This window comes from Oryza glaberrima, chromosome 3 (genome assembly GCF_000147395.1).
Source record: "Oryza glaberrima chromosome 3, OglaRS2, whole genome shotgun sequence".
Taxonomy (NCBI): domain Eukaryota; kingdom Viridiplantae; phylum Streptophyta; class Magnoliopsida; order Poales; family Poaceae; genus Oryza; species Oryza glaberrima.
In genome coordinates, this window is record NC_068328.1 from 7,767,890 (window position 1) to 7,788,402 (window position 20,513).

The 20,513-nt window shown below is 42.3% G+C and overlaps 3 protein-coding genes across 3 annotated transcripts; 1 reads left to right on the top strand and 2 right to left on the bottom strand.

Moving 5' to 3' along the window:
• Positions 1-2,772: 2,772 nt before the first annotated feature.
• LOC127766514 (chorismate synthase 2, chloroplastic) lies at positions 2,773-6,786 on the bottom strand. Its single transcript, XM_052291574.1, has 13 exons — positions 6,564-6,786; positions 5,901-6,051; positions 5,667-5,743; positions 5,504-5,562; positions 5,240-5,323; positions 4,989-5,081; positions 4,707-4,787; positions 4,487-4,618; positions 4,171-4,273; positions 3,968-4,062; positions 3,762-3,827; positions 3,420-3,504; positions 2,773-3,177 (listed from the first exon to the last, which is right to left on the bottom strand). Exons 1-13 carry the CDS (start codon positions 6,697-6,699, stop codon positions 3,023-3,025), a joined length of 1,317 nt encoding a protein of 438 aa, XP_052147534.1. The 5' UTR covers positions 6,700-6,786; the 3' UTR covers positions 2,773-3,022.
• Positions 6,787-7,292: 506 nt separating this feature from the next.
• On the bottom strand, positions 7,293-11,805 carry LOC127766516 (probable E3 ubiquitin-protein ligase LOG2). The gene is made up of 3 exons (XM_052291575.1): positions 10,799-11,805; positions 8,178-8,679; positions 7,293-7,931 (listed from the first exon to the last, which is right to left on the bottom strand). The coding sequence occupies exons 1-3, from the start codon at positions 11,365-11,367 to the stop codon at positions 7,710-7,712; spliced, it is 1,293 nt and encodes a 430-aa protein (XP_052147535.1). The 5' UTR covers positions 11,368-11,805; the 3' UTR covers positions 7,293-7,709.
• A 4,831-nt stretch (positions 11,806-16,636) lies between these two features.
• On the top strand, positions 16,637-20,205 carry LOC127768320 (protein FAR1-RELATED SEQUENCE 6-like). The gene has a single exon (XM_052293877.1). The coding sequence runs from the start codon at positions 16,930-16,932 to the stop codon at positions 19,954-19,956; it is 3,027 nt and encodes a 1,008-aa protein (XP_052149837.1). The 5' UTR covers positions 16,637-16,929; the 3' UTR covers positions 19,957-20,205.
• Positions 20,206-20,513: the final 308 nt, after the last annotated feature.

The following is a 20,513-nucleotide window of genomic DNA, read 5'->3' on the forward strand; positions in this document are numbered from 1 at the left end:
TTATAGATCTTAAAGTATGATGATGAGAAATAACATAATTGATATATAAGTATAAGATAAAAAAGTAAACGATTGAAGATACCATGAACCCTGAGATAACCACATATCTTTAGAGAAGAAACCAATAAATCTGTAAGTTAATATTTTTGAAATAAACGTGACAAAAATCTAAATCTTTTAGTCCATCTTAATATACTTGCAAGGCTAGAGCTTTTTTTGTCTGATAAAAAATCACATATGCTTTCCCCTCTAAATCAAATCTTCAACCATCTTCATGGATACAAAACCAAATGGAATAAAAAAAAACATTTGCAAACCCTTACATGTAAATCAAAGCGGCTGACGGCGCAGATCCGCGTATGCGAGCTAGCATATGGAGACCAAGGGGATGAGAAAATTATTCAGGGAGGCTCTTATTTATAGATGGAACACCTTACCCTAGGAGTGATAAGTACGTGTACTTATCATCTGCTTATCAACATATCAATCAGCTCATGCACTTATTGACTGTGATAAGCCACTGGATGTGATAGGTGATAAGTCCGCTGGAGAGAAGGTGGTGGGGGTCCGCTGGAGCCATTGACGCAAAGGAATCCGGTGTGGCTGGGTGGAGTGGATTTGCTTTTTGATGACCTTTCAACAACCCAAAAAAATGCCTTTTGTTTAATGACCTGATGGTTAAGAAACAAAACTGACCATTATTAGCAAGATTTCTTAACAAAATATGATGCCTAATGTAGCACTTAATGTCTCAAAACATATCAACATTTATACATGGAACCTATAAATAACCTTCTGTCTCAAAATAGACCAACATTTATACATGGAATCTAGATATAACCTATGTCTATATTCATGGATAGGTATTACTGCCTCCGTCTCAAAATAAATTAATTTTTCACCCATCCCACACTTACCAATATAAAATTGAAAAAAACTAAAATATTCCTACGTTATCAAATCTCAATGCAACTATTTCTCAATTTATCTACTCACAATACAATTATTTTGTACTTTCACAAACTTTGATGCAACAATTATTCTAAAAATGAACTTATATTAATGGAAGATGCTAATAATGAACTTATTATGGTACGAAAGAACTATAAAATTTGCTTTATTTTAGGATGGAAGGAAGTAGTTTGGAAAGATAATTATGCCGTGAGAAAATTTATTTTTGGTATCAACGAAGTTGAATTGTACAAAAATACCATTATAGGTGGTTGATGCTTTCAAGAATGAAATTCTTCTGCATGCTTGCAAAATGAAGGATACTCTTAGCTCTCCCATTCTTAGCTGGTTACAAAGTTTGTAATTTCTAGGGATTTTGTTTTTGTTTTTCTGTTCTTTCTTTGTACATATATTTCTGCTCTTAATAAATAACTGCTAGGCAAAGCCCTGATAGAACTTAAAAAAAATCATCGTACAAGCCTTTTCTTTCACATTTCTATTGTCATTTGATATTTACTAGCCCCTCTAAAAAGATCATTTTGTCCTTAAAATAATAACATATTTGGCCATAGCCTCATAAATTATATTTCTACCAAATTTGCACGTGCAAAATTATCTTCAGAATGGCATATCAAAATATGCAAAACTTTTTACCATTCAATTATTTGCAAAATTCCATTGTATGGACAAAATGGTCTTTTGGCGGGGTTATCGGATGTCAAGTGTCATAGTAATTCTAACGGGAGTGAAAAAAAAAGGGGACTATAAATACGCTTGTAAGGTGGCATTTGTAGACCGTAACTTTATCCAGTTTGTAGAACCAAACTCTTTGGTAGCGACAACATGTAGAATTTATCTTTTTCTCTAAAGGACCATGTATCCAAATTGCATGGGCTTTTGGAAAAGAAAACTAACTCCTAATTAATTTTTAAATTTAAATTTTGAGTAGTGACGGATTCTTTATAGGGTACTACCTCCGTCTCAAAATAAGTGCAGCCATAGATATCCGAATTTATCGTTTTGACCATCCGTCTTATTTAAAAATTTTAAGAAAAATATTTAAAAAATTAGTCACACGTTAAGTACTATTCATATTTTATCATCTAGTAACAATAAAAATACTAATTATAATCTTTTTTCAAATAAGACGAACAGTCAAACGTTGGACATGAATAGTGCTAAAACTGCACTTATTTTGGAACGGAGGGAGTACGTAAACTACAAGCTCTATATTATGTTTTTTTTTTAACACAGAAACGTGATAGGGATCTCAGTGACTGGTCTTGTCATGTTTCATGCTTGCGGTCTTGGCGGAGGATGATGCCCCCAAACACTGAACTAGAAACGCTACTGCATTCAGGAATGGTAGCGCACGAGCACACCATAAGGCCACTTCTAACGAGAGTTTCATTCTCGTTAATTAGAGTGGCATGTCAGTAATTTTATCATGAATTAATGAAGTGAGTGACGAAATTATGCGTGCATTATTTTCAGTATAGTCAGTGGCATCTGAAACAACAAAAATTGAAAGAATCAACACATTGTAAGAATAATTTCAGCCATCGAGTAAAAATGCCTTGCTACTTATGCGATACTCTTGAAAACGTAAAAATTACATCTCTCAGTAGGAAGGGCCTAATTGCCGTATTTTTTATGCCAACGCTTGAGGTTTTCTCCATAATCTTTCTTGACTCTCTGATCAACCTGGGATAGATAGGCTTGACATGTAAAACCTCCATCTCATGATTGATGGATGCTCTCCACTTGGCTTTTGTAATGAAGTTTCATGAATACATCCTCAGTGATACAGGAGGCAGTCTCTTTCATAAATGGAGATTTTTATTGCTCAAAATAACCTGATGTAAGCACAGATTGTCCATATCACAAAACACGCATGAACGCATTTCTATCTTCATGCTCACTGTATAACGGATTCCTTGGGTACAATAACTCGAGATATAAACTAGGATACAGGCTTTGTGGCAAAACTGCGAACCCCTTAGAAAACCCAGAAATATGATAGATGATAAACAAGCTGGGGGGGGGGGGGGGGGGGGGGGGGTAGGGGGCATTATGATAGATCTGGTGCAAATGCAGGTACGCTGCTGGCAGAGCCAACTGGTTCTTGTAGGGCAAGGTTCAGTGGAAACATCTCACATTGAGCAATGTGCGCCATCAGCTGGTCCATGAGGACTAATGCGGCCATGGACTCCACCATCGGCACAGCTACAAGAGTTAATTGATTGAGAAAATGTCAGATTATATGGACTATCATGAGTGAGTGGTTAAGGGAAGGAAAATTTAGGTACTCCCTCCATTCCAGAATAAGTTAATCTAGTACGGGATGTAACATATCCTACTACGAATCTGGATAGGTGTTTGACCAAATTCGTTATACTGGATATATCACATCCCGTACTATATTAACTTATTCTGGGACGGAGGTAGTAGAGCCGTAGATCCATTACCGCGAGGGACAACACATGGGTCGTGGCGGCCCCTTGCTAAAAGTTCAACATCCTCATGCTCCCTTGAAACAGTATGTTGTTTCTTCTGGAAAAGCGAAATCCAATATCTCAAATAAGTAGCAATATAGCCTTTTAAGAAATAGAAATCCTCAAATGTTACATATGATACACCGTAAAAGACACAAAATGTACTATGAGAAAACACTGGTTTTAGCTGCATCCACAAGACTACAACACCATAGTGCTTGCCATTTAAAAAACATGACATAGCACTATTTCTAAGGATATATTTTTTTTAATATACTGATGAAAAAATGAGTTACTTGAACCGGAATATCTCACCCCAATAGTCGCGGTTGGCTTGAAAGCTACTTTGAAGTATATAATTTCACCATTTGATATCCCTCCCTGCATGGACATACACATTATAAATACTAAGACAACGGTGTTATACTATTTACTAGTATTTTTTTAATCTAGAATGCAGCTAGATGTAGCGAAAACAATAAATAATATAACTGTAAAACAACAGGGGACTAGGATAAAACCTGCACACCGCCTGAACGATTAGTTCTTGTTCTCACATTTCCAGCCTCATCCATATAGAACTCATCATTATGCTCACTTCCAGTGTAGTCAGTACCTGGGCACAAGTTATTAGTTAGTATTGAGGCCAGTAGCAAAGTAGTTGGCATGCACAGCTATTTGCAAAAAATAAATCAACTAATTATGTGCAGATTAATTCAATTACCTGCAAATCCACTGCCGATCTCAAACCCCTTGCTTGCAGGAAGAGAAAGCATAGCTTTCGCCAATTCAGCCTCAAGTTTGTCAAATACAGGAGAGCCAATCCCCTACAAATTGTCGTTGCTCTATCATATCAGTAGCTCAACAGAGAAAAAATATTTTTCTAATGAATGATCAAGCTTCAATGTTCAAACAGATTTTGTGCAAATTCCAAAGCAGGGCGGTCATGAGCAGAGAGTGCAAACGATGAGCTTATTTAGTTTATTTTAGCTGGAGGACATATATCAAAATAAACATAACTGCAGGGTTTAAATACTTACACGAGGAACATTTCTTGCAATGCATGTGACCACACCACCAATCGAATCACCTCTAACTCGTACTTTATCGATTGCATCAATCATCTTCTGTGCATATTCTGGATCAGGACATCTAACAATGTTGCTTTCTATCTGGAAAATAAAATAAATATAATATTCAGCAAATGCCTTCAGAGACTGTCCAGAAGTGTTAAACTTGAAAATGGTGGGAACCACAGACCTGTTCCATTGTTACAGTGTCATAATCAACGGCATCTTCTGGTAGTACAACTTGATGCACCTTGGACACAAACGCCAAGATCTGCAATTGAAAATATTTTGCTGCTATGAGACATTGGACAGAATTTGTTGCATGGCTTCAGCATATTTAGGATGTATATTTGAATGCTGATTCATTTTTCTTCAGCGTCCAATTGTTCATGGATAAGTAAACATGTCAATTGCGATGCTTGATACAAATCTTGATCAGTTAAGAGTAAAAGGTTGCCAAGTAGGATCACACCTCTACTCCAGATTTGAGCTTAAGAATTTTCTTTGCAAGAGCTCCTGCAGCCACCCTTCCAATGGTCTCTCTTGCTGATGATCTTCCACCTCCCTATCATTCGGTTGATAGAAGATGTTGGTTAGGCATTCAAGTAAGAGAAGTTTAGGTACCACAGTTTTAGACATTCAAATAAGAGAAGTTTAGGTACTACAGTTGATGGTTCAATGAATGGCTATATTACACTTATTATAAAACATGAAAAAAAGTACCTGCACTGCTCTAACACCGTATTTGAAGTCATAAGTTGCATCTGCATGTGAAGGTCTGTAGGCCTTAGCCATTTCACTGTAATCCTGTGGGAATGAATATGGTTATTTCCAGCTTTAATATGTTACTCCCTCTGTCCCAAAATATAAGCATTTTTAGCTATGAATCTGGGCAATTGTGTGTCCAGATTCGTAGCCAAAAGTTGTTATATTTTGGGACGGAGGTAGTATTTCAATACATTAATGCGAAAAAACTTAGGTACTTACACCCCCTCTCTGATCTGTGTTCGGGACAAAAACATGAATTGGTGTCCCAGTGGTCATTCCTGCAGAAAACCCATCAATGCTATCGTGAATATGAGACAAGCTAATACTCTAAATTCAAAAATATTTTTTCCAAGTTTATCCCATGTCCTGAAAGACACCATACCTTCATGTGTCCCTGAAAGAATTTTGCAAGTGTCAGTCTCCTTTCTTGGGGTGGTTATTCTGCTCTGGCCTGGCCGTCTGTGATAATCAAAATTTTATGTCAGTTAACATTATGGTGTAATGTAACATAACAATCATATTCTGCAAGAGGTTAGCAGGATTGCATTTGCATAATCCTGTTTTTGACAGAAGCCAGCTGTCAGCACAGAAATAATGGATTTTTCAAGAGACAAACCTCCGGTCGAGTTCTACTTGCATATCTGCTTCAGTAAGTGGGATTCTGGGTGGGCATCCACTGATTACGCAACCAACACCGCCTCCATGAGACTCTCCATAAGTTGCAACCTGGAAGTAGTTCCCAAATACATTTGCAGACGCCTTCACCTCTGTTTTCAAATTTCAGGAGCAACGGATTTAATTAAGTCCTTTCGCCATCCTTCTAATAGAACAAAAGTAATGCAAAGTAGCAGATTTAAATACTCTATTTCTAACTAAGATACGTGATCAGTATCCACGATGACACTCAAAATCCAAACACGGCAACATTAAAGCTAGTTGTCATCCTAATCCCCAAGATCTAAATTCTCAATGATACTAAACAAACTCTTGATGCTAGGATAGAACGAAGCAGCCGTTTTTCTCTCCTTTCAAATTACCCTATACAATAGACACAATCATGGCATAAAAAAATGCTAAAAAATGGTAAGATTCTTTCTTAGCCAGACAACGAGTGGCAACCCTCTTCACCCACGAGTAGATGACCAGACAAAACTCAAAGCCGAGAGAGGCCAGCCAAGCAATTCCCAGCTGCCCCGTAGCCGCGCAGGAAGCAAATTCTACCCGAATTCCACCGAACGGACCCAGACAAGGGGGGGCGAAACGATTTCAATAGGCGGACCTAGGCGAGCGGCGCGGCGGCGGCCGACGGAGAAGCGGAGGGAAGCCGGGGCGGACTCCGGGAAGGCGCGGAACCCGCCGCCGCCGCCGCGGGGGAGGACGCGCGCCACCGGCTGCGACGACGTTGGCGCGGCCATCGGAGCGAGGTTGTTGGTTTGGTTGGTGAGAGCCGAAGCGAGGCGAGGACGCGAGGTGGGGAGGGGAGGAGGAAGGAAGCCGCCGGTTTAATACGCGACGGGGGTGTCGCCTCGCCACCTACCCCTCTCCCCACTCCGGCCTCCCGGCTCTTCACCTACGACCACCGGTCCGGTCAGTCCGACCGGAATGGGATCCTTTTTCAATAAAAAAACCGCCCGGTTCACCAGCCGAACTAGCTTGAACCGCCCGGCCGATTCACTGATCCGGTGTTTGAACCGGACAGACGTTGTGAGATTTTGACTTGTAATCTGACCTCGCCATTCTGATGGAGTGATCGAATCTGGTAACACCTACCAACCGAGGACGCCATCGGCCATTCTAAAGTGGTCGCCTACTCCAACTCCCAGCAGCAGCCAGGTAACCAAAGGTTTGGGATCACACGTTTACTTTGATTTTACCACTAGCAAAAAAGAACAAAGTTTGAAGCGTGATCCCAACGGCAACGGCAGCTTGACCATTGCAATTAGCTATCTGGCCATGTTGCAAGTTTATTTCCATGCAAAAGGTAAGAGCAATCAGAGCAGAACATATATGGTGTCATCTCATCTCATCAAGGCAAAAATATAATGGGAATCATGAGGAAATTTTGTACAATTCTGGAGTCCATCTGCTGTAACTCTTTTTACTCCTGATGGAGGGAAATCCCATTAAGTATGAGATGTTCTCCACTTCTTCAGGTTAGGGCAATAGTACACGCATGAATCCATGTGATGTGTATATGGTACACCCACTCCACTCCTCTTGGCATCTAAGACCTTCACCCACACAGGTCAGGTCAGGAAGCCACATTATGCCAGAAGCTTACATGCTAACATACACTGGAAGGTACACATCTGTTACATCTCCTCCCCATGCTCAAGGCGAGAGCGCAGAGCGCGATACGGGGAAGGTCGGAAGGCCACAATCTAGGATCATATATCATGATCATATGCGCCCGACATTGTCGCAGCTACACCTCTTCCCTGTGTGGGATTGGCAGCGATTGGGATGGCTGCTGCTGATGCTCTTCGGCTTTGCTGTTGACTTTGATCGGTGAATCGGGTGACGGCTGCTGCTGCTCTTCAGCTTTGTTGTTGACTTTGATCTCAAGTAGCCGCTCAACGGGCTGTCGGCAGATCGGGCACCGGGTCGTCTGGTACCTCAGGACCTTGGCACACTCGCTGCACATACACTGTACCAGAGTATACAAATGTCAGGGTTTACTGGAGATGCTAAAAATGCATGGAAATGGCTGACAGTCAGCAAAACAGCACCGATTTGTTTGAAATAGTTTTCAGAATACGAAATGTGAACCAGGTAAGCCATAAGCATAAAAAGTATGGTTTTAGAAACAGAATAACTTTGTAGCTTTATTTAACTTGATCATGGACCCCTAATGCTGCACATGAACTAGTCAATACACAAATCGGATACTTACCATATGCCTACATGGGAGAACGGTAGTATCCCTTGGCTCCGAGAGGCAAATAACACATTCTTTCCCAGGATCATTGGCATCAGCATCGCCTTCCACCGAGTTTCCTATTCCATATATTTCCTGCAACTCATACCTAGTTCCATTGACCCAAAGGATCTGGCTAGCAACTCGAACTTGATAGTCACCGCTTTCTTTCTTTTCAAACAGAGCCTGTGTGATCTGTGAGTTTGGAGTTTTCATCTTTTGATCTTCTCCTTCCAACTTTTGATCAACAGGCATGGTTGTTTCAGCTTTAACTGCAAGTGGATATACATCCATGTCCCCCTGCTTCAATAACTCGGAATCCTCAAACACGGAGAAGTCGATTCCAGTGCCAGAAGGCTGTCTGAACTTCTGACCAAGACCCTCTTTGAAGCTTACAGTAACAGGCTTAATCAGGTCTTCTTTCACCGCCGTTAGATTGCAATTGAGCTCTTCTTTTGCAAAGAAGTAAACAGTCATGCTGTCCAAAGAAGTAGAACAACAAGAATTGTTTAAACACTTTGTTTGTTCGTATAAAAAATAAAGATTTACTTTGCTTGTAGTAAGATATTCACAATGCTTGACACATACAACATGAATAGTAATGATGACACAAGCCATAAGAGCAGGTACAATAGCATACTATTAGCCAGCTATAAACATATTTTAATGAGATAAAAGATGAGAGAGAAGAGCAACGGGCTACAGATCTGTAGCCAGCTGCAGCACGGACTCCAAGACGTAATGTGTGTATGACAGGTGGGACCATATATTAATAGTATATTAAGTAACTATTGTATGAATTGGCTATTAGATTGGCTATAGATGAAGTGGAGCTAGTAGTAGGCTATACTATTAAACTTGCTCTAATTAACAATAACACGGCTTTAGTACAAAACAGTAGGAATTCTCTATAAGAATATCAGTACCACATTCCGAGGAAGGATGAGCCAAATTGTGCTGGGTAATGTGATTCCCACTACCACGGACAATTCAATGGAGAAAAATTCTAACACATTCAAATATTTAACACCCTATCGCATTTCAAACTATTTGTGAGAAAACTGTAGCAAGAAGCAGGATATAACAGAACGTTATTACAGCTTCTGGAACATAAATGCTTGATAAGGGAAAAAAGGTATTTGTACTCATCATTTCCAACTACTCATATACTACAACTCAGAAAGAATGTTTGGTTGCAAACTGCAACTTGCCAAAGTAGTTATGCTTCTCTCTGATATAAGAGAGATTCTGTTGCTAAAAGATTGTTTGCCATAAATCACACAAAAGTTGCAAACAGAAGTTTGAAATGTGATAAGTGGACTGCTAGACTAAAGTCTTGTGGTGCACAAAAAGTTGAAAGCAAGCCTGCCAGAGTTGGACAAACATACTTATCAAAGCCTCAAAGGTCGTTCAAAGTGTGGGCTCAAACCACACACACTAACTTAATTTGCCGTAATCAACGTCTTGTGATAACATATAGACTTCTAACCTAGAATTGTAAGTGTTGTAAAGATGGTGATGAAATAGTCAACAAGGTTAAATGAAGAGTGATTATAAACTAAAATATAGACTTCCAAGAACAACATGTTGATATAAGGTATAAAATAAACTATCGATCGTACAGTAACAAATATTATACGAATTAACACTAGAGATCAAGTATATTGTAGTGAAGTATATAACTGATGCGAACAATATGGTAATAGGAATAGCAATAAAAAAAATGGTTCAAATGGGTGTTGTGGATGCGCCACATCAATGAGGGACTTTCCAATCAATCAAGTTACTAAGGCAATGATGTGGCCACGAAGGAGAAGAATGAGGTTTGGACAATAGAGAAAATATATATCTATCACCTACAATGTACAAAGAGCCTCTAGTAAAGCCCTTGCAATTTTCATGAACATTGTACTTTCATCAGGTCCAGTGTTCACTGTTCTGCCTCCGGACAGGCAGCTGTTTAGGTTAAACCACTACCAAGGGGAGACCATTGGAATTCATCAAGAAGGTTCTCAATGAACCATTGGCTCATTGCAGTGTCATCAGTCATAGTTAATTTGCAAAGGGCCCAAGAACAATGAGTACACAAGAACAAAACAATAGCTGGCTTTCAACTAAATTTGACAACCAATAAATTAAAGCTACTAAAGAAGCATAAATTGCAAGGAGCCAAGGATGACAGAAAGGTAGCAACTAGCAAGGATACTGCAAAAGACTATCGAAATACAAGGTCAAACCAGGTCCTATTAGTAGCTTCAATGTTCACAAAACAAATTAGCTTGTAGGAGGAGTGCCTCTACATTCCTTTTCTTTATATTCTTCTACTATATACAATCTAGAGAGGAAATTATCAGCTGATAAACAAACATAAATCAAAGATCATTGAAATGAAAATTGCCACTTAAAGCACACGAAGGCGTCAGTCACAAGATGCCAATTCCATATTAGCATCAAACTTCAGTGAATCAAGCCACTCGATACAAACCAAACCAATTCTCAGTGAAATCTTAAGTATGCAACTAAACAGCAAAATTCTTTCGGCACATAAATGAAATATAGCACATAAGTTTGATTGTACAAAAGAACAAAAGATTCACCTTCCAGCAAGGGTGGCGTCAAAGGTGAAGGCGACGAGGAAGCGGCCCGGGCACTCCTCATCAGGCTCAATCCGAAGAGTCTCCTTCTTGAGGTTGACGTCGTTGCGGATTGTGATAGCCTTCTGGTGCTCGACGTACGGCGTCGGCATGGCCGGCTGCAATCCGCAGGGGTGCGGCCGCCCAGAGACCCCAGGCCACCCCGGGTAGTGTTGCGGGTGCGCCGACGGCGGGAACTCCCCTCCGGCGGGCACCCCCGCGCCGCCGCCCCTGTGGTGGTGGTCGTACGGCGCCGGGAGGGGCACCTGCAGGGACGGCGGCGGCGGGTAGTAGTTCCCGTACTGAGGGTAGTACCGCGGCAGGTTGGGGTTGGTGTACTGCGGCGGAGGGTACGGCGTGGCGGCGGCGAACACGTAGTGGCTCGGGGACGACTCCGGCGGCGGAGGCGGGGGAGGCGAGGACGGCTGGTGGTGGTGGCCGTGGACCTGATGGTGGCCGTGGCCCTGGGCGGCGGAGCCTCGTCGGCGGTGACCAGGGGAACCCCCTCCGCCGTTGCTACCGGCGTTGCCCATCTCCCTTCGCGGCGCAGAGATCAATACGGAGAGCTCAAGAACGGCGTCGAGACTGGATCTTGAGGCCCCGGAGCATCGAACTCGGACTCAACCACCTCCCCCGTCGGGATTCGAGATTTAACGATACAAAAAAATATCGCAAAAAAAAGAAAATCGAGCTTGCGAAGAACACTTCCGACTTCCGAGAATCACAAACCAAGAGTGATAATGATCTACAACACCGCAACAGAGCTCGATCCCCTCCCTCACGAATCGAATATGGTTGAGGAGACCCACAAGCTCAAATGATTCGATCGGCGAAGGATAGGAGACACAAGGGGGGAGGCGATAAGGGGATGCTTGCACACAAATTCTCTGCTTTTTTTTTTGTGTGTGTCTGTATTTTTGGGGCTATAATGGAAGGTTGCGCGTAAAGCACCACTACTGTCCTGTGCTTTTTCGGTGGGTTAAGCGTTGGCGCTCGCAAATACGCATATTTATCACCAGGTCCTCATGTTCTTGGTTTTTGCCGCATGTGATTCTCGTTTTTTTTTTATGCTTGCGAAACAGGAGGTGAAAAATCTTTGAATAGAAAGGAGTATATGCGGTCGTTGATCCATGGCGTTCTATCCTGGAATCGCCCACTGTCTATTTTTAACGAGGTTGGAGAACCACGTTGGTTAGCCTACCCATGATTTTGCGGCTAGTAAAGCGTGCACTTGTTTTTTTTAATCTCCAAAAATGTTGTATCGATGCATGCTTTTCAACTTCATATTTGCATATTTCACTCCGAAAAACATTGTGAGATGGACACAAAGGTTTCGAATATGTGATGAGTTCCATCAAACGCTCATATGCAAATTGACTATACTGGTAAGATTGCTTTATCTTTATAGATCTTCAGTGATATGTAGGGCCTATTCATTTTGATACCATTTTCAACCTTATCAAATTTTAGTAAAGTTGCCAAGTGGCTACATTTAGTTTGCTGCCAAATGTTGGTAACTATATAAAAAAATCCTCCCAAAATTTTGGCAAGTTACCAAAATTTTGACAACTATGCCAAAATTTGTTAAGATTTTTTTTGGCATCAAAATGAACAGGCCCGTAATTGTCTTATGGTTTCTTCACTATCTACCTGTGATATTTTTTTTTCTTCCTTATGTTCTCATTTTGTCCCTTCAATTTAATGTTTTTATTTAGTAGCCATGATTGCTGGAAATAACTCATGGGATCTATTGTTTGCACTCGTAAATAAACTAGAAGTTACTCCTACTCCTCAGCTTAGATCCTTGAACAATATACGGTAATGTGACATATAAGTAACATATTATAGAATTGCCTATGTTTTGAAACTTGTAGTTTCAAAGAGGCGAATGAAAAATTATGCGATTGTGATGTTTTATTGTACACACTTAGGTCGATAGACAAATGGCCTAGTGTCTATTGTTTGTGATGATTGTCGCTTGTTTTGGCTTTAACTCTACCATATTGATTTCTATATAATTTTCTTACCAACCGACGATTGGTGTATTGAAATAGTTAGGTTTAAAATACAAAATAAAACAATACAGGAGCTGAAGAAAGGTGAAATGCATCCTGTAAAAAATATATTTTTACTAAAAGATGGTAAGTTTGTCTCTTCATTTTATGCACAGTATCTTTGGCACTACCAAGAACACTGGAAAGTGGAAACTACTAGCACTACGAAGTTTAGAACACTCTGATCAAGCTCCAAAATGCACATCTAAAATGACCATATGGTTCCATCAGCCTGCACTGATCCCTTTTGTAGGTATTGCTATTTGCTAACCCTGAAACCTGGAGGGGCTATTTGCTAACTGGCCACGTTTTCATTTTTTTTTTCTTCCTTTCTCAGCTTTTTGGAAAAAGAGGGGTTTTGTAGTGGGAAGTGGTTCGAGAGGAGCTCAACCAGAGGCGTCCTTATTCAGCTTTTGCCTAGTGGAATTCAGATTAAGAATTAAGCCAATTCACCATCTTTGGTCTGGAGGACTAGAACAAAGCACAGACACAAGTGCACAAATTGCAGTAGAGGTGCCAATAATTGGACGGAATCGAGGACACTGTTGCCATACTGCCATGCATAGGTCTGCGAGGTGATGGATGGGATGGGAGATTTAACCTGAAACTGTGGATGCTCAAATTTATGCACCTTTTGTTGATGTGGCAGGAAGCAGGATCAACAATTTTGTGGATGCACTATGGGGTGTTTGGGAGAGAGGCCCCTCTCGGGCTTATGCTTTTGAGAGGGGTCTCTCTCCCAAACACCCCCTATAGCTGGCTGGCTGGCTCGGTCATCATCCAAAATCGATTTATGGCCCTACTTGACTAGATAAACGCTATCCTGATTCCCGAGTCTTTGACGAGCAATGGCTTTACAACGAGTCCCTAGATCTTGAAGCGATCAATCAGGACAGAACCCGAAGAAATAACTGAGCTAATTCATGCAGCATCTTTGATAAAGTTTGAGCTCCACTCGATACGCTCGCGGTTTTAGTTGGCCCGATCTTTTGTTGAGTTGATAATAACTAAAATTTAGAAGAAATGTTCGATCATACAAGACGCTGTTATGTTACGCCTTAGTGATTGATACATCTCTCCGTGGGTTGTTCATCTTGTCGGTGCAATATCAACATTTTTTTTGCAAGTATAAATCGAAGAAACAAGTACGGACAAAATAAAAGCAATATGAATTAAAGCTCACGATAAGGTGGAGTTCCGAAGACGAGTAAGGCTATGTTCGGAACCATGGGTTCCCAACAAGCACATTGTGCACGAAAAACAGAGCAGTCCATTAGCGCGTGATTAATTAAGTAGGAGTATTAGCTATTTTTTTCAAAAATGGATCAATATGATTTTTAAAGCAACATTCCTATAGAATTTTTTTTTGCAAAAAATGCACCGTTTAGCAGTTTGAAAAGCGTGCACATGGAAAATGAGGCGGAGGAGCTAGGAACCAGCAGTTCTGAAGACAGCCTAATTAGGCGGTCTAGCCGACACGTGTAAATACAAGGGCTAAACTTTAATCTAAACAAAACCTGAGAAACCCTGAAGGGGTACCTATTTATTAATGGAGGTGGGAGGATAACCAAGGGATCACTAGGGTCGTGCTCCACTAGATTGGGGCGCACCCCACATGAGCTCAACTTGGGTCGGGGTCTGAAACGAAGTTACAAGCCCAAAGGTCATTATAGGTGACGCAACACATTGTTTCTTGAATTGTGGCCGACTGAGATGGAATTTGGAGATGAGCCTGGATCTGTTGGAAGAGAACTTCCATAGCTTTCCATCAAGTACTCATGGATATAAAACGGAGGTCGTGCACATTTGGCATCCGTTTCAAGTCAACGCTGCTGCAAATGGCCGAACTTGTCTCCAGAACTTGTGCGACTTGTCTCCTGATTGAGCTATAATGTAAGTAATGGTTGTATCAATAGCAGCTACGGCCACATCACATCTCTCCGTCTCCTATATTGTCTCTGGAAAAAGGATCAGATGCAGCCGTTTTTCGGAGCATGAGGACGATTGGATATATAAACTGTGGTTTTCTCAAGCTACAACACTAACCGATCTCTAGGAGTAGTATAATTTAATAAAAATCTCTTAGGCTAACATGGCCTAATTCTCTCTGAAGCCATGGATATTTTTATTAATGCCTTCTGCCTTTTATTTAGAAAACCTTCCAATGCTTTTATGCCTTAAAAGAGGTTGTTATCTTTACCAAGTAACTTGATCATATAAATAAAAAGTTCAAATCTTGGGACATACCGCAATAAAAGAAACAGTGATGTCATCTACCGGACCCATCGTTTTGCTTATTCGCGGCATATTTACAAACAAAAAGTAATTTGTGAATAAAACTTTTATATACTTGTTTTAGCGATCTAAAAGTAAAAGCCGAAAAATAAACTTTGATGGGAAAACCTCAAAATAAGCTCCAAATTAAAAATTAAAAATTAAAATTTTGGCTGATAAGTATAAGTATAAACAAAAATATGAGTCCAAATAAGTTTTCAAGGAGGGGGGGATTCTTTTGCGCTGTACTGTAAAATGGTACCGTGTTCGAGCTGCAAACTTTCGTTTGAGTGTTTTGAGATAGTGATACTCAAGATCATACTTACATATGATTAGTACGAGTGCTGTGGTTATCTCATCTATTAAGCTTCAAAATAACCAAATTTCAACCTCACCAATTGTTCGTAAGTGTCATGGAGCATTTATCTTTTAATAAAGTTGCTCCATATATTTTCTCATATTCACACTTCGAGTAGTGCTAATCCTAAGTAAGGGTGTGAGATATATATGCTTGTACGCGTTTGTAGCAGCGCTAAACACCAACCCTACCTCACTGTTACTGTTAAACCCAATATGTTCATCCAGTATGTTATATGGCCATTGTGAACTTAAGTGACAAAACACATCTATTATATTTGCATGGATTATGTAAGAGAAAATACATCTACTATATTTTGTATGAGTTATGGAAGAGAATATTTATTTTATATGAGTTATGTAAAAAAGATAAGTGTACTAAATATAGTAATACCCGAGATTTTAAATGTTCCCGCCTTTTTATGCACTTACATGCACGTGGGTTTTACGAATAAAATACACCACTGCATACCATAATATCCAAATTTTAGGCCTTATTTTGAATGCAAGCAACTTTCCCTATTTCCATAAAAATTGGACATGTTATTACGAAATCATTATGTTTTTAATTAAAGCCATGTGCACGAAACAATAAGTAAAACCGTATAAAAAACACCAAGAGTTACTTGAAAAGAGAACTACATTAACCCCTATACAAATATGAAAAATTCATATTCTTTTTCTTCAACAAATACCTAGAAAATCAAGACACATTTAATACCCTCAAAAATACTAAAGATGTCAACCTGATCCTAAGAGACTAAAATTCTTGGTAATTTCTTGCAAAATCAATAACTCACAAAAAATATACGTTTTCGATCATATTCTAAAAAAAAATAGAGTCTAGAAAAATAAACTTGCTGCTTGTAATCTAGTAAACCCTACAACTAAAACAACTGGATCCACACAAAGAAGCATACACAATTCCCCTCAGACACAGAAAGAGAGCAGCCCGGGCCCACGCGTCAGCCTCCACCGCGCGCCGATCCCCGTCGTCCGTCCCCCTATCCGCCACATCCCCAGCCATGTCTCTAGTCGCAAATCCTTAGACTCACCCGGAAAGGCAGCGACCCAAACTCTCCACCTCCTCTTCCAGGCCTCCACACCCCCCACAGTCTCCCCCACCTCCTCCCCCAATTTCCCTCCTCTCCCCCGGCGACGTCCCCAAGCTCGCCGGCCCCGCCCAGATCGGCGGCCTCCGGCGCGCCCCCGCCGCTCCCACGGCGCCCGCGGCCCCCTCCCCCTCGCCACCGTACCGCTGCCCGCGCCGAACCCTCGCCATTTCTCCCCGCGAGGTATCCGCCCCCCTGTACCTCTAGTGTTAATGCTTTTGGGAGGCGTGTGGCGTTGTGGTGGTGGTGGTGGTGAGCGCGTGGGCGCGTAAATAGGAGGGAGGGGGGGAAGAGAGCCATGGGGGAGGGTTCGGAGAGGCCTCGCTCCTCCCGCGCCGCGCGTGCGCGAAACCCTAGCTTTGAGGTGGAGGTGGTGGTGGAGGAGGAGGAGGAGGATGAGGAGGAAGCGGCTGTGGCTGCGGCTAGGCGTGTCAAGAGGGAGGTCGCGGATGACCTGAACGGGGAGCCCGCGGAGGAGGAGGATGACGACGAGGAGGAGGTGGTGGTGGAGGAGGACGAGGAGGTGGTTGTCGCCTCCGACGAGGAGGGCGGCGACGGGGAGGCGGACGGCGGCGGCGAAGTGGCTGTGGCCTTCGAGCCGCGCACGCTGGAGGAGGCCCTCGTTCCGCGCGTGGGTGCGGTGTTCGACTCTGTGGACGAGGCCTTCTCGCTCTACAAGACCTACGCCTACCGCACAGGCTTCCACGCGGTGCGCCGGACCTGCCACAACTACGAGGGGCTCCGCTACCGCTCTACCTTTACCTGCACTCATGGTGGCAAGGCCCGGGCTGACGCCAGCCCGTCTGATGGCTCAGGCGCCCGCTACCCACTCCGCAGCAGCAAGCGTGCGGCCAACGCCCAGGAGAAGAGGGCTCGTCGCGGTGCGGCTGAGAAGACAGGATGCAAGGCGATGTTGATCATCCGTGACAGGCGGGCGGATGATAAGTGGAAGGTGGAGTTCGTTGAGTTGGAGCATAACCATCCGTGTACACCTGACATGGTGAGGTTCTTGAAGGCTTACAGGGAAATGCCTGACTCAGCTAAGAAGAAGGCCAAGATTTCTGATGAGATGGATGATAGGGTGGAGAAATCGCTGAGCGAGATTGCTGAGACCAGGAAGTTCCCAACTCGGCCCAAGCGGAGTGTTGGTGGTGGAGCCTCTGTTGGTGGGTTCAGGTTTAGTAGAAGCGACAGTTTTGTGCAGCGGTTTGGGGATGATGACCTTATTGCACTGAAGAAGTTTATTGAGGCGATGCAGCGCAAGAAGCCAAACTTTATCCACTACTGGGATCTTGATCAGGAAACTCATGTGAAGAATTTTTTCTGGACTGACTCGAGGTCCCAGGCACAATACCGTTATTTTGGTGACGTCATTACACTTGACGTGATGTATTTACAGCATTCGCGTGCTAGCCTTCCATTGGCCACAATCCTTGGGGTGAACAACCATGGTCACCTTGTTCTGCTTGGTTGTGGTCTGCTTTGCAGTGACAAGAAGGAAAACTATGTTTGGCTGTTGAAGAGGTGGTTGGGCTGTATGAATGGCAAGCCACCAGAGGCGATCACAACCACCTATTCAGATGCCGTTGCAGAAGCTGTGGCTGAGGTGTTGCCAAATGCGAGGCACCGTTTCTGTTTTTGGCATATCTTGAAAAAACTCCAAGAGAATGTCGGACGCACAAATGAGAAAGAGGCAATTTCCTTGAGATTCAAGGAGGTTGTTTATGACACAGTCACACTTACAGACTTTGAGAGAGAGTGGGGGGCCATGGTTGAGCAGTACAAGCTCAAAGACAATGACTGGTTCTCTGCTTTGTACAGCTGCCGGAAACAATGGGCACCTGGTTATGTCAACCATTCATTTTGGGCTGGCACTTCTGCTATTAGGAAGGTCGAGAAACCAGATCCATACTTTGATGGCGTGGTGACAACTAAAACTACCCTACCAGTTTTCCTTGAGCAATACGAGACTACTCTTAGAGGGAAGCTGGAAAGGGAGGCATATGATGATTTGCGCTCCTATTACTCTAGGCTCACTTCGCTGTCGGGATTACCCTTTGAGGAACAACTCATGGAGCTCTATACAGTACCTATGTTCCAAGCATTCCAAGACGAGATCAAACAATTAATACACGTGATTTGTAAAGAGGTAGACAGGAGTGGAAATTCAATTACCTACATGGCTAGTGAGTTGATACAGGGAAAGAAGGTCGACTATACAGTTGTCTACAACAGTGCTGACAAGGATGTCTGGTGCATTTGTCGCTCCTTTCCGTCACGAGGCATCCTTTGCAGCCATGCTCTCTCCGTTCTTAAGCAAGAGAATGTGTTAATGCTGCCATCAAAGTATATCCTCAATCGTTGGAGAAAGGATTTTAGAGTACTTCATGCAACTGCAAGTTCCAGTTCTATATCATCTGATAGAGATTTGAGCATTTTCAATGATCTCTATGTCCGTGGCCACGAGTATTTAGAAGATGCCATTGACATTGGAGCCAGAGAACCTGAGCTCAAAGAGTTTGTGTTGACAGTTATGAAGGAAGCGAAGGACAAACTAGTTAGGCCTGACCATATTCATCAAGCTGATCAGCGGGTTGATGTAAATATGTCAGTGACTGGCCAAGTGTCCGCAGATAGAGGAGTAGATGTGAACATTTCATCAAATAGCACATCCCTGATTCAGGGAGACAGAAGGGTTGATACAAATGTGACCTCAAACACCACAGCCATGGTTCATGGTCATGGGGATTCCATGACATCAAACACCACAGCTATGATTCGTGGGGATAGAAGAGTTGAGATGAAGATCCCAACGCCCCACCTTATTCATGGAGACGGAAGAATTGACATGAACATGGCATCCCCTCACTTGATGCAGAGGGACAGAAGAGTTGACATGAACATGGCCTCCCCACACATGATACAGGGGGACAGAAGAGTTGATATGAACTTGGCATCACCACACTTTATACAAAGCGACAGAAGGGTTGATATGAACCTGGCATCTTCGCATCTGATACAAGGGGACAGAAGAGTTGATATGAATATGACATCCCCTCACTTGATACAAGGTGACACCAGAGTGGATATGAATATGGTATCTACTGCTCAGAATGGAATGCACTCTTTTGATTTGGTGAATGTGAACCTAGAAAGTGGTCCTTTGCCAATGGCTGCAACTGATTTCATGCAAATGCATCAGCACCCACCCGTTTACCATCCAAAACAACTCCTCAATATGAGAGATCAGGTGATGGACACAAATAAGAGGCCCAATATGGAAACAAACACATACTTTATGGGAGGTGGAATGCATGTGGGATAGTTTCTTGTCTAGAGACCCACTATGTAATCTTTTCTGTTTGGAAAGGAGATGCCTTTCCTTATTTTATATTGATATGTATGTTCCTACAGCAGGCAGCAACTAATCAATTAGGTTGTAGTAATTGCAGATTAATCTTGCAGTGCTGGTAGCTTTGTTGTATCCTTCTCTGTTCGGCAGTTGTAGCAATTACTTGCTATTGTCTTGTACATAAGATAGTAGAATGCAACAACCTTTTCTTGTCACCCGGTACATCAAAAGTGTGATATCTCTAGCTTCACAGGTTAGCTGATGCATGTTCATGAGTGTTGACTGATGTTTGGTTTACACCTGTCGTACATCTTTGTGTCTGGTCATATGGTTTAGATGCACCAGTACTTTAGTGTGAAGGGCGCTTTTTTTAGCGGCTCACTTATTGGTAGGTCAAATGCCGTTTCATGTTTAAAACTCATTTTGATGATGACGCAACTTGGTCATATGTGTTTGCAAGGTAGAAGTATATTATAAGTTAGCAGAGGCACCTTGCTTTTGTTCGGTCAACAAAGGGTATTGGTTGTAGG